This window comes from Heterocephalus glaber, unplaced genomic scaffold (genome assembly GCF_053883595.1).
Source record: "Heterocephalus glaber isolate CG9 unplaced genomic scaffold, H.glaber_assembly_v1.0 deba00001532, whole genome shotgun sequence".
NCBI lineage: Eukaryota > Metazoa > Chordata > Mammalia > Rodentia > Bathyergidae > Heterocephalus > Heterocephalus glaber.
Window position 1 is genome coordinate 17,341,639 of NW_028258330.1, and position 12,819 is coordinate 17,354,457.

Here is a 12,819-nt window from a genome sequence, read left to right on the forward strand (position 1 = left end):
CCCTGTGGCACTCAGGATAGCAGTTCTTATGTCCTCCTGAAAGTTCGCTTGTGTCTATATATATATATATATATATATTTTTTTTTTTTTTTTGGTACCTGGGATAGAGCTTAGGTCCTTGTGCCTGCGGGGCAGATGGCAGAACCACTGAGCTAAATCCCTGGCCCGCGCATGTCTATATTCTTGATTGTCACTTCCTCCTAGAGGCGGGACCTTGTCTTAGGTACAGTATCCCAGCACAGTGTTAAGTGTGTTTCAGTGAATGAGGAGGAATGAATCAATGCACTGCCCTAATTTGGAATGCTGAAATAACCTCAAATCACCACTCATACGTTTAATAGGAAGAAACTGGAAAGCTGGTGGAGCAGGAGGCAAATGTGCCTGGTCCCAGCTCAGCCCTGCCCGTGGTCTGAGCGTTGGCCCTGTTGCACTGCCCAAGCAGTGTCGGTAGAATGCCACCTGTGTATTCCACGATACCAGCATGTGTTCCACAAAAAGGGCACTGAATTTCCTAATACGTTTAAGAAAGGCAGGTGCTATCTATGGTCTGAATGTCAGCCACGTCCCGAGGTTGAAATCTTCACCTCCACGGTGCTGGTATTAGGAGGTGGGGCCTTTGGGAGGTGATCAGCCATGTGAGAGGAACCCTCATGGTGAGATTAGTGGACTTAAAAAGGAGGCCTCAGAGAGCCCTGTGTCCCTTTCACCAGGTAAGGACCCAGCTGCAAGGTGCTATCTACAAACCAGGAAGGAGGTCCTCATCAGACACCAGACATGCTGGTAGCTTAATCTTGGACTTCCCAGCCTCCAGAACTGTGAGCAATACATTTCTGTTGTTTATAAGCCACCTAGCTAAGTTCCACACTGCTCATTTCTTTTTTTTTTTTTTTTTTTTGTACTGGGGATCGAACTCGGGACCTTGAGCTTGTGAGACAGGCCCTGGCCCTACAGCTCATTTCTTAAAGAAAAAATTTCAACTTTGAAAAATTACCTCGGAAGAGAAGGACTCACAGCAGAACATTCCTGGGGTCAGGGAGAGTCGCCATAAACTCCCAGGAATAGGTTCAGATGCAAACCACAGCTCCCAATCTGCATTCCCAGAAATGGAGCACTGCTTTCCTGATTGATGTGAACAGAACATGAACATCACCACTACAAACTCAACCTCGAGCAGGAAATGTAAACATCACTTGTAGTTTTGTCTCCTCAAGGCCAAAGACAGTGGGATGAATGGGGTCCAAGGAGAGGGGACAGTGGGCCACTTGATAGCTTAGCATCTATCAATCCCCCCACATATACACTCACATACACTCACATGTCCACCACATATAGCAGGGTTCTCGTCTAGATGGACTGTATCTGTGTTCATCAGAACAGGCAGTAATTTACAGCAACACAATTAAGCAGAGGACTAGAGATAATGCAAATGTCACTGTGCCCTAAACCAGAGCAGAACAAACAAAACAATGTCCCCATTAAGGGATTTTAAAGGTCAAGAGAAACAGTCTGTCCAGTTGCAGGGGAGAATAATTTAATTTAAATAAGGATCATTTAAATACTTCAGGAGTTTAAAGTGAAAACTCCAGAGACAAGGCTAAGAGGAGTCTAGAAGGAAAAATCTGAAGAATGTCAACGAGTGGAGCCTAGGAGTCTATTTTAGGACTCTCTTAGGAGTCTATTTTTAGGAGGCAGTACAAACACTATAGGTTGTGTGCACCCCAGGAGCCTGACAGTCCCCCCCCCCCCGCCTCCCGGTCAGGACAAGGGGAGGCCACAGCAGCACACAGCAGGCCAGTGAAGCCCATGCAGTGACACACGACTGCCTGGAGATCCAGGCAGAATCTGGAGAAGCAAATCTGAAGGATATAAGGCAGGGAACGAGAATTCATGAGCTGGGCATGGAGGCTCACACCTGTAATCTCAGGACTCTGGGAGGCTGAGGCAAGAGGATCACAAGTTTGAGCCCAGCTGGAAAATTTAGTGAGATCTTTTCTCAAAATAAAACATTAAAAAAAAAAAGGACTGGAGATGTAGCTCAGGGAGAGGACCTGTGTTCAATCTCCAGAAGAGAGGGAGGGAGGGAGAGAGGGGTGAGAGAGAGATTAATTTTAGAGTCTAAAGGCTGTTGGATCCAGGCCTTCTTTTAGGATGAGAGTGAGGATGGTAACATTAGTGAGCAGTATGGTTCCATCCTGGAAGGATCCTCCAGTCTTGTGCAGAGACTTGGAGTGTATGATGTATACCAGCTAAGCTAACCTCAAAAGTGTAAGCAGTGCCATGGCCTGAGTCTCACATGGCATGCTGTTTTCTAGGGAGATCTGGAGGCCCAGATCTTTTTTTTTTGAGTTGTGTAGCCCTTTATTAGCAACTAAAATAGAAAGTATCTGTTGTGCAACATGGGTAGTAATTGTCTATAACTTGGAGATTTATTATATTCTAATACAGATCATTTATAAATGCAATTTCTTTATTAAAAAGCTTCCACCCTTTTGTTTGTGTACAATTTGCAAAACTATTCTGAAAGCAGAATATATGTGCACAAGTCTCCAAAGAGTGCAAATTTAAGATATGGTAAATACTTTACAAGTTACTTTCAAAAAACTGCCACAACTGGGCCTTTACATTGTTGTCTTCTTTAATTAAAATATTTTTGATCCCAACCTTCCTTCCACCACCCAAAACTATAAAGCATTTTATAATGAGTTGAAATTAGGGAGGACTACACCTACTAGAAAAGAAGAGAAGAAAGTTCTATTAGTTTGAGGTTTCAGACTTCCCCCAAAGCCAGAACCAGAGTCTTGGTAAAGGCTAGGCTGGGACCCTGGACAGAGTATGAGTGTGTGCAGGTGGCATCCCTGAGGATCCGGAGCTTCAGTGGGCCGTGAGTACTCCAGCTGCATAACTCACTGAGCTGTCTTGCCAGTTTCTACACTGGCTTGACTGGGCATAATTCAAAAAGGAGAAGCTCATATTCACTCCATTCTTCTGGAGCTCTGTGATAGCATTTAATAACACCCCAATGGGATGTCTTTCACATACAGTATTATGGTATTTCTTCAAGTAATTGCTAAAGGATACAGGATCTAATTGTTCTATAATACTCATACCCATTTTGTCTAGATGTTCAATGGATCTATAAATCTCCCCCTGGGATTCATCATAGTAACTGTAACGGAAACTTTGACCCCAATGGCAGAAATCAGAAGAATCCACAAAGAGATTACTAGGATCCGCTAGATATTTACTGAAGAGTTTTCCGAATTCCTGTTCTTTTGACTCACTCAGAGCTCCAACCAAGTACAGGAATAATGGTAAACTCATCCTTATGGCTTTCCATGGCTTTAGCTGTATAAGGCAAATGCATTTCAATACTGTGTTCATCTTCATCTGTCTGCAGAGACATACATTCAAACATTTCTGTCTTCCATAGCTCTCCATAAATCTTCTGGTCAATATGCAGGTCATACAGAGGTGTCCTGTATATATCCACACTGGAGAGTGCACATAGAGAGAGGGGCACGTGATGCGAAGGACCAAAGATAAAAATTCTCTGGTAATAGATGGATCTACTTGTGTGTTAGCATGGGCAGCACAAGACCCACAGTATGTATATCCTGCATGGGGTGCAATAATGGCTCTAGCAGGTCTTTTTGTAGATTGTACTTGTGAAAGCCAACCTTCTAGCTGTGCATTCAGCTGCGGGCCTGAGGCTGTGTACCAGCTCCCGGCATGACTGGTTTCCCGGTAGACCACTCGGTTGGACATCTTGGTGCCTATGCTGCCTGCCACTCTCACAGGTCCAGCCCACTGAGCATGCCCAGCACCGCTCCAGCCCAGATCTTAACCTGAGTTACACCTTTACATGTGAAGCAAAGAAAACCGGGACAGCAACACAGTTTCCACTTTATCCTGGAGGCCTGTGAAAATTGCAGAAGTTTCTCTCTACACTCACTTCCACTGCCCTAAAGAAAAGAAAGCAAAGCATGAGGAGCAGGAGTGAGGAGGACAGAGAGCACTAAAGCCATGGTATCACAGGAAAAGCAGCAGAAAAAATTACAACAAAATAGCAAAGGTTTCCCTCTGCATGGAAGGGTTACAGTGTTTATCTTTTTCTTCCTTGTGTTTTTTCATATTTCCTAATCATCTACAGCAAGCACATTAATGAGAAATTTTTCAGAGAAAGAAAGATATCAAAAGGAATAATCAAACTGAGACAGCAGAAGGTAATCCACACAGCTCTTCTTCCCTGAAACAAGTGCTGTTCCTACCTCAGGCAGGGAGGGCCTTGTTCACCTTCCTATTTCTTCTGGGGCAATAGTCAATCACAGGTCAGACATTTACTAAACGTCCACCAGATGCTTGACCCAGGATGGAGACATGGAAGGTGGGTTGTTGGCTTCAACAAACTTGCAGTCAAGAAAGAAACAAAAGAAATGAAGAAATGAAATACCTAGCGCAGCATTAGCTGCTCGACCATGCTCCTGTCATGATGGCTGTGATCTGAGCTTACAGGGGACAGAGTCAGGGTGCCATGAAGATGTCACCAAGCCAGGAAGCCTGAGTTGACCCCAAAGGAAGCTGGGATAGAGATAAGCTCTCAGGTTCTTCACAAAGAGATGGAGGCTGGGTTTATGTGTACCAAGGATTTCCTTCCATAGATCATAAAGTTCTGCCTAAAGATAATGCAATAATTGCATGGCCTTTAATCTTCCATCTGTGTCACTTTACATGGTTTCTGCACTGCTGTTTCCTCAGGAGTCAGCATGAAGGACAAGGGGTTGTGCACATTAATTCCTTAAATTAATGCACTGCCATACTTTCAAATTGATATTTTTACTTTTTACTAAAACTATAACATGCATATATGTATCTGCATAAATCATCACAAGCTCTATTAACTTCCACAAAATGAACATACATTAAGGATAATAAAGACTGAGATCAAGAAACAGAACAGCACCAGAACCTCACAAGCCCTCCTGGGAGGCCCTTTCAATTATGACCCTTCTAAGGGCTGCTGCCATGCTGACCTCTAATGCCTGATTGCTTTGTCCTCTTTATTCTTTATGTACATGAAGTCACCCAGTATGTACTCTTTGGTATCTGTCTTCTTTCACGCATCCTTGTTTGTGAGATGCACCCATGTTATGTATAGTGGCAGCAGCTGGGTAGTCTTCAGGTAGGGTTCTTACCATGAGTGCTTCTTTGACTATGTCACCGCCTGTCTTTCCAAGGACCCTGGGATGCATTTTCACTTAGACAAGAACCTAGGTGGTTCTTGTGCCTATGTCCAGCTTTTGAAGATACTTCAAATGAGATTGGCAGTTTCTCTGAGAATTGAGAGCACAGTTCTACTTCTTCCTGCATCCTAATGATGACGTCTTACACAGGCCTGTGCCAAACCTGACCTTCTATCATCCAAGACTGAGAGCCCACACACCAATCTATTTTCATCTACCTTAATATTATCTTTGCAGATATTGCCTACGCTTATGTTTTTTCCTAAAGAAGAGGCTATTAACCAAGAAGCGCAGAATAAATTATACTATAGTTAAAAGCAAATTATATTATAAAGAACAAGCTGCCTAGTAAAACACAATGTATAATTACAATTAACTTCAAAATAAATCAAATCCATAGAAACCCAACTACTCGCAGGCAAATTAATGAAAAATATGACATTATTGAGCTTTTAATTGCTTCTATTACTTTTGTAATAAGTTTCCCCCCACATTTAGGCTTAGGTTATCAGGCAGACAAGAAGCAATTAGTTTGCAACAGATGCATTAATAAAAACCTGTTAAAACACAGCTCCAGAGTTAATCTTCCCCAAGTTTATTAAGACCATCTGCTCATTTTTTCCAGGTTTTCACTTTCAACAATCTTACTGGGTCCCTCCAAACTAATTGGTTTTTCTTGATCAGTATCTTTTTCTAATATGTCCAGTTTATAAGCTTCATAAGAGCTCTGCTATCTCAAACTGCAAGTTTAATTTCCTTTCCCATTAGCTTTTTTCAGAACATTAAACCTCTGAAAAAATGGCAGATGAAAAGATTATTGAGCAATGGTAGGGCTTAAATAAATTAAGGCCTCTAGGCTATGTTGCTACTTCCTGTTTCCAAAAGGTAATCTTTTTTTCAGATTATTAAACATCATTTGTGACCTTTAAAAAGAACTCCTTAAAAAAAATAAAAAGAACTCCTTTAAGTTATTCATTAATAATAATATCTGGTTAGACTATCAAAATAGTGAATAATAGGGCTGGGGATTTAGCTCAGTGGTTCTGCCACCTGCCTCACAAATGCAAGGACCCGAGTTCAATCCCCGGTACCAAAAAAAAAAAAAATACTGAATAATATAAAATGATGTCAATTTTTAATTATAAGACCTAATCATGCCTAAATTTTCAAAATTACTAAATAGATTTGAGATGGTTCAAATTACAATCAAATAAAAAGAAAATGTTTATGAAAGGTTTATTATATACCATATACTGTCCTAACTAAGCCTGGAGATTCCAGTGATGAACAACACAAATATGGTCCCTGCCAGCATGGAGCTAAATATCTGGAAGCAGAATAAAATAAAGAATGACACAAATGAGTTCTAGTAAGTGACACAGTGAGTGATCCCAGTGGACATGACAGCAACTAAAGGTGGCTGTTGGGGCTGGGGAGAGTCAGGGAGCCACCTGACTGAGTACAATGTGTGATGTAGTTCATGAGTGTTAGACACGCAGAATCTGACATTCCTAACACCATCCTCAGCTGGATAAATGCTATTTATATCTTGCCATCATATCTTTATATCTTTTCTGTTTAAATACAACTAATTTTTAAGCACTCATTTTAAAATATTATTATCCATTAAAAAGAAAATAAAATTTTAAAAATTGAATTAAAACTGTTCTGCAGTGTTTCTATTTTTTGTTGTTGTTGTTGGTCTACAGTATTTACTATTCTATTTGATCTCAGTGCCCTAAAGAGCTGCGGCATTTCCAGGTTACCAGAACACACTGTTAATCAGCAAAGAGAGACAATAGAAAGCCATCTTCCCAGTGACACAGTAAGCATCTATTGTATCCAGATTAAAACTCAACAGTACTTTCTCTTAGTGGTTAACTGTTGAGACTTCTACAGTGCTCAGAGGAATTTCTGGAAGCAGATGGCAGATGGCCGTTAGTAGTTACCCTTCAGTGGCAGTTTCAGCTAATCTCAGGTATTGGGTTCTTTTTTCTCTGTTTTTATTTTTTATCAGCGCATGTTTGCAGTACATAATGATTACATTCCTTGTGAGAAGTTGGTACATGCACACAACACATCTCAATTCTTTTCCTTCTCCTCTTTCCCCCTTCCCTCCTTGATCCTTTTCCCATTTGAACAAGATTTGGCTCCCTATTTCCTATTATTTATCTTTTATTTTGTTTTTTATTTATATATTGAGTATCTCATATAAGAAAAACCATGCAATATTTAAGCACGTCTATCTGATTTATTTCACTTAACATTATGGTCTCAAAGTGCACCCATTTTTCTAAAATAGACTCAGTGTATCCTTGTTTATGGCAGAGTAGTACTAAATTGTATATGGATATACATATTGTTTATCCATTTATCTGCTGATTGGCCTAGAGGCCACTTCCAGGATTTAGCTATTATGAGTTGTGCTGCTATAGACATGGGCATGCACATATCACTCTAATATGATGTCTTTTACTCTTTCAGAAAGATACTTAGAAGGGGAATAGCTGGGTCAAATGGAATTACTAGTTTTAGTTTCTGAGGAATCTTCATACTTATTGCAAGGTAGTTGTACTAGTTTACATTCCCACCAACAATGTAGAAGGGTTCCTTTTGCCCCACAGCCTTGCCAGCATGTTATTTGATTTTTTTTTCTCTTTTTCTAAAAATTATTCATAAAAATCCTAATAAGTTTCAAAGAGCAAGATATCCCTTAGTACATTTATAAAAGAACATTTGGTTGTTTTACAAAAAGCTCTTTTAATTTAAATACATTTCTTATTTACAGATTATGTTATTTGATTTCTTCATGATAGCCATTCTTTTTGGAATAACATAGTATCTCAGTGTTGTTTCAATTGGAATTTCTCTAATGGCCAGCGATGGTGAACATTTTTTTCATATATTCACTGGTCATTTGTACTTCTTCTGAGAAGTGTCTATTCATTTCAGTTGCCCATTTTTTATTGGATCTTTTATTTTATTACTAATTTTTTTTAGGTCTTTATATATTCTAGGTATTAGTCCTCAAAGAAATGGGTGGCAAAATTTTTTCCTATCCTATAGGTTGTCTCTTCACTCTGTTGTTTCCTTTGCTGTGTAGAAGCTTTTTAATTTGATATGATCCCACTTGTTGATTCTCAGAATTATTCAATGGATTTCTATTCAGTGTCAATGGGGTTCTATTCAGAAAGTCCTTGCCTATACCTGTCTTCAAGAATTTTACCTATTTTATCTTCCAGCATATTAAGTGCTTCTGTTTTAGATCTTTAATTCATTTTTAGTTTAGTACACAGTCAGATACGTGGTCTAGATTCAATCTTCTGCATGTGGTGAGCCAGGCTCCCCAGCACCACTTACTAAAGAGGCTGTCTTTCCTCCAGTGTACGCTTTTGGCCCCTTTGTCAAAGATCAGGTAGCTGAATGTGCCTAGAGTTGTTTCTGCATCCTCTATTCTATTCTATTGATCCACATGTCTGGTTTTGTGCCAGTACCATGCTAGTATTTTGGTTTTGTTTTTCACTTTTTATTTTTAATTACTAAATGTATGCAGTACATAGTGATTAAACTCTTTGTAGGGTTTGGTACATGTACATACCACATCTTAATTCAATCCCTTTTACCCCTCTTCATCTCCTTCCCATTTGAACAAAATTCATCTCTATACTTCCTATTATCTATCTTTTATTTTGCTCTTTATTTATATTTCGGTTTCTCACATGAAAGAAACCATGCGGTATTTAAGCTTGTGTGTTTTTATTGCTGTAACTTTGTAATATAACTTCAAATCCAGGGTTGTGATGCTTCCTGCTTTGTTGAGCACTCATTTTTGTTTCAAGAACTTGGAGGCTCTATCAAGGAATGCAGAGAACCCTGGTAGTCTCTGCCCACAAGGAATGGCTGATCTAGTCCATGGGGAAAAGGTCCCGCAGAAGCACCAGAAAGACCACGTGTGGAATGCACCAAAATGCACTGGGTGCAGTGCCCTGGTAAGGGAACCTGACTGGAGGTGGGAAGGTTGCAGAGAACAAGTGTATTTGGGCTGGATCTTTCTAGCATTTCACCAGGCCGAGGAGGGCAGGACAATCCTGGGAAGGGAAGAGGCATGAGAGGTTGAAAAGATGGTGAATTGGACGAGCAGCCTGCACACTGCAGAGTGGTGGAGGAGATGAGGCAATCTGAGTCCTTCAGCCACCTGAGCAGAATGCAGTAACCAGAGTCACTTGGTGAAAATCTTGCTGCCCTGTACACACACCCCCTCAATGACAACACTGTCTTGTACAGGTAGCAGAATGGCAACAATCCCCAACTAAATGATTATCCCAACAAATTGGTTCTGCTATGAAACCAAAATTACGTTCTCAAGAAACCTCACATTATTTTTTTAAACTTTTAAAATTAATAGCTATTTCCATATGGGGAAAAGACAATTGTGCTTATAGAATTGATACTAGAGAATGTTTCCCATAGGAGTTTTAATAATAAAGAGTTAAAACTGGGCATGGTGGTACACACTTATAATCCCAGCACTTAGGAGGCTGAGGCAGGAGGATTGCCACGAGTTCAAGACCAGCATAGGCTACATAGCGAGTACAAGGCCAGACTGAATTACAGAGTGAGACCCTGTCTCAAAATAATAATAATAATAATAATAATAATAGTTGAATTATATTGTTTCCATCTATAAATAAATAGCTTCATCACAGATCAACAAGAGGACCAAATGCTAAATCTAGACAGCACAGAAAAATAACCTTCAGCCCAGCTCAGACCTACTAGGAGCAGAAAGCCCTCGCTGCCAGCTGGCACACGGAGCTGAGTGTACCCGGGTCCATGGCCAGCTGCTTCCTTCTTCCGGAACTGGGCTCCCTCTGCCGGGCTTACCTTCCACCCTGTGGGGCCGCTGAAACCCGAGCTGTGCTCCCTACACAGTCAGCTGGATAATAGCTAGTTCTTGGGAAAATAGCCAGTTCTCAGATCGAAAACGTATATACCACAAGGAAAATATTAATTAATAATATTTTTAAAATCTCCTACACGAGAGATCGTGAAAACAACAGTGCTTTGGAAAATGAGTGCAGCTCTCCATACGTAACAGCGCGGCACAGCCTGCTTCTTATTTTAAAAGGCATCTATCTCACCCTCTACTCCGGCTGCCTGAGCCCAGCCAACATGCCTTTAATATCAGAAATAACTTGCACACAGGCATTTTGCTCTTCTTCAGGTGAAAGACAGGAAGGGAAAGGCTCCCCAGGCAGACTCTGTATCTTTCTCATCTTCACTGCAGGCGGCCAAACGTCCAGTTCCGCCAGGAGCGCGCTGAGGGATTCAATAATGAGCTCTTAGAAACACCGCCAGCGCTGCGGCCCACGTGGGCATGGACCGGCGACTGGCTGTACTGCCGGCCTGGCCTCGCTCTGTTCTCCCCGAACATCCCAGGCACACGGGTGCGGGCCTGGAGAGAGCTGTCCGTTTCAGCAGTTGTTCCCTCAGAGTCAAAGGCAGGCTGCCTCTCAGCTTTTATGTCCAGGAGACCATGTGTCCATATATTCCTACTAACAGAAGCCAAAAAATCAGGAGCAAGCTGTTCATTTTAAGTGGTTCCGCCAGCTGCCTCGAAAGCACAAGGTCCCTAGTTCAATCCCCGATACCAAAAAAAAAAAGTACATCTTTTCTCTTCGGGAAAGAAGGATGGATTCAATAGTACTTTGGAGACGACACAGTTTAGCTAGGGAATTCTTTGGTTTTGAAAAGAAAGCTAATGTGTCTAGTGATTACAGTGGTCAAGGTATGGATATAAACCACAGAAATTGATCCACAGTTTCAGATTTGAAGAATAAATAGTAGGGTTTGGAAAAGGCAATGTAAAAGTTTAGATCTTCAAACAAAACTGGGAAGAACAAACTTCAATCCACTTTCTAGATAACTGGTGATTTTGTCATAAAATTCTTCCTTGGGTGCATTTTTTCCCTTAAAAATGCAACCTTCACCTGCTAAAGTCAAGACTTGTAGGAAGCACTCTTTCCAGTCTCCTGCTCTGTGTTCTGCCCTACAAAGGCAGCTTGGCCCTGTGGGTGGTGCCTACATCACGCAGAACTACAGTATTTCGATTCTTCTTGAAATTCTTCAGTTAGGGTTGACAGGTAGGAGAGGGTGCATTCGCATCTTTCTCCATTCTATCGCAAGTAGTAGCCCCAAGATAGTGTCTTTTTTTGCTGTGACATTCCACTTCTCTCCAACCCCCAATCTGACTTTCCCTTCCTTGAGCAGAAAACTAGGCTGCACTTCTAGTCAAGTGTGGCTAGGACTGCGTGTCCTCTGGGATGCAATCAGAAGGGATACAGCCCCTGCCAGGGGTCGCCCCTGAGGCACATCCTGCTCCCTCTCACTGCGCTGGCTTGTCTGCCTGCCTGCCTGGAAGGATGTGAGTAATGACAGAGCCTGGACACCTCACAGTGGAAGGGACTTGGGTCCCTCAGAGGCTGCTTGTAGAGAAGGTACCTTGCTGATCTGACTACCTTTCCTGTGTGGGCAAGAGATTTCTACGACAGTAAGCAAAAATGATGTGCACATCCTATTCCTAGAAAAGATATTAATAAATCATTTAATAAAAGTTTAAAAAGTCACCTAAAAGGGCTGGGGGTTTAGCTCAGTGGTGCCGCCGCCTGCCTCGCAAGTGCAAGGTCCCGAGTTCGATCACTGGTACCAAAAAAAAAGTCACCTAAAAAAGTTTGCAGTTGATTATTCAAATTTTTGTTCATAACTTTCCCTGAGTAGACATTCTGGAAACAATAAAAAACTATGGAAATAATAAAAAGATCAGTGGCTGCCAGGGTTGAGGAAGAGGGAGGGATGAATAGGAAGAGGAGAGAGGATTTTCAGGGCAGTAAAACCACTCTGCATGATCCTGTAATGGTGGATGTGAGTCACTTTACACTCAGAGTGAGCCTGCATCTCAGCTGTGGACATGGGGTGACTATGACATGTCCATGCGGGTTCCTGGATGTGACAAATGCACTACTACAGTGGAGGATGCTGACAACAGGGGAGACCACGCATGTGTGGGATAGGAGATATGAGTGTGTATAAACCTCATTACTTCTAAAGTTTTTGTAAAAAAGTTCACAGAGTAAAGCTAACAGATTATACAGCAGTCTTGAAAAATCCGTTAGGCTATTAGCAGGAAAATTCATTTCTGTCTCCTTCCTTTGAACTTCAGCTGTCCCACAGAGCTTTCCCTGATGGAAATGTTCCCTCTCTGTGCCTTCCAATGGTGCCCGCTAGACCATATGACCATGCAGCACTGGAAATATGGCAAGCACAGCTAAGGAAGTGGATTTTAAATTTACTTCACTCTAATTTAAATAGCCTTGTTTAACATGTGCCTACCATATCGGGTAGCACAGCTCTAGACTGCCCCAGAACCTCTTCTGGTTATGCAGCTGGTTATTCGGCTCAGAATGGAAAGTGGATGACCCAGATTCTATTCCTGATCCCTGGTGTACAACACTGCATTGCCATTTTCAATCTCTAAAACTTAAAGAGGCAATACTTGGTACTTCAAGAGCTTCTGGCCTAA

At 41.5% G+C, this 12,819-nt stretch overlaps 1 protein-coding gene across 9 annotated transcripts in view; it reads right to left on the minus strand.

Moving 5' to 3' along the window:
* Positions 1-12,819, minus strand: part of Shld1 (shieldin complex subunit 1) — a 127,976-nt gene that overhangs the window by 64,932 nt on the left and 50,225 nt on the right. For 2 of the 9 annotated variants that reach the window (XM_087188682.1, XM_087188683.1), the window contains one exon: positions 1-12,819. This exon is cut by the window's right edge and continues 30,379 nt beyond it. The exons of the other annotated variants lie outside the window; for them this stretch is intronic. In XM_087188682.1, the coding sequence (XP_087044808.1) occupies positions 2,872-3,765 (894 nt within the window). In that variant the 5' untranslated portion in view covers positions 3,766-12,819 and the 3' untranslated portion in view covers positions 1-2,871. 9 annotated transcript variants of the gene reach the window in all.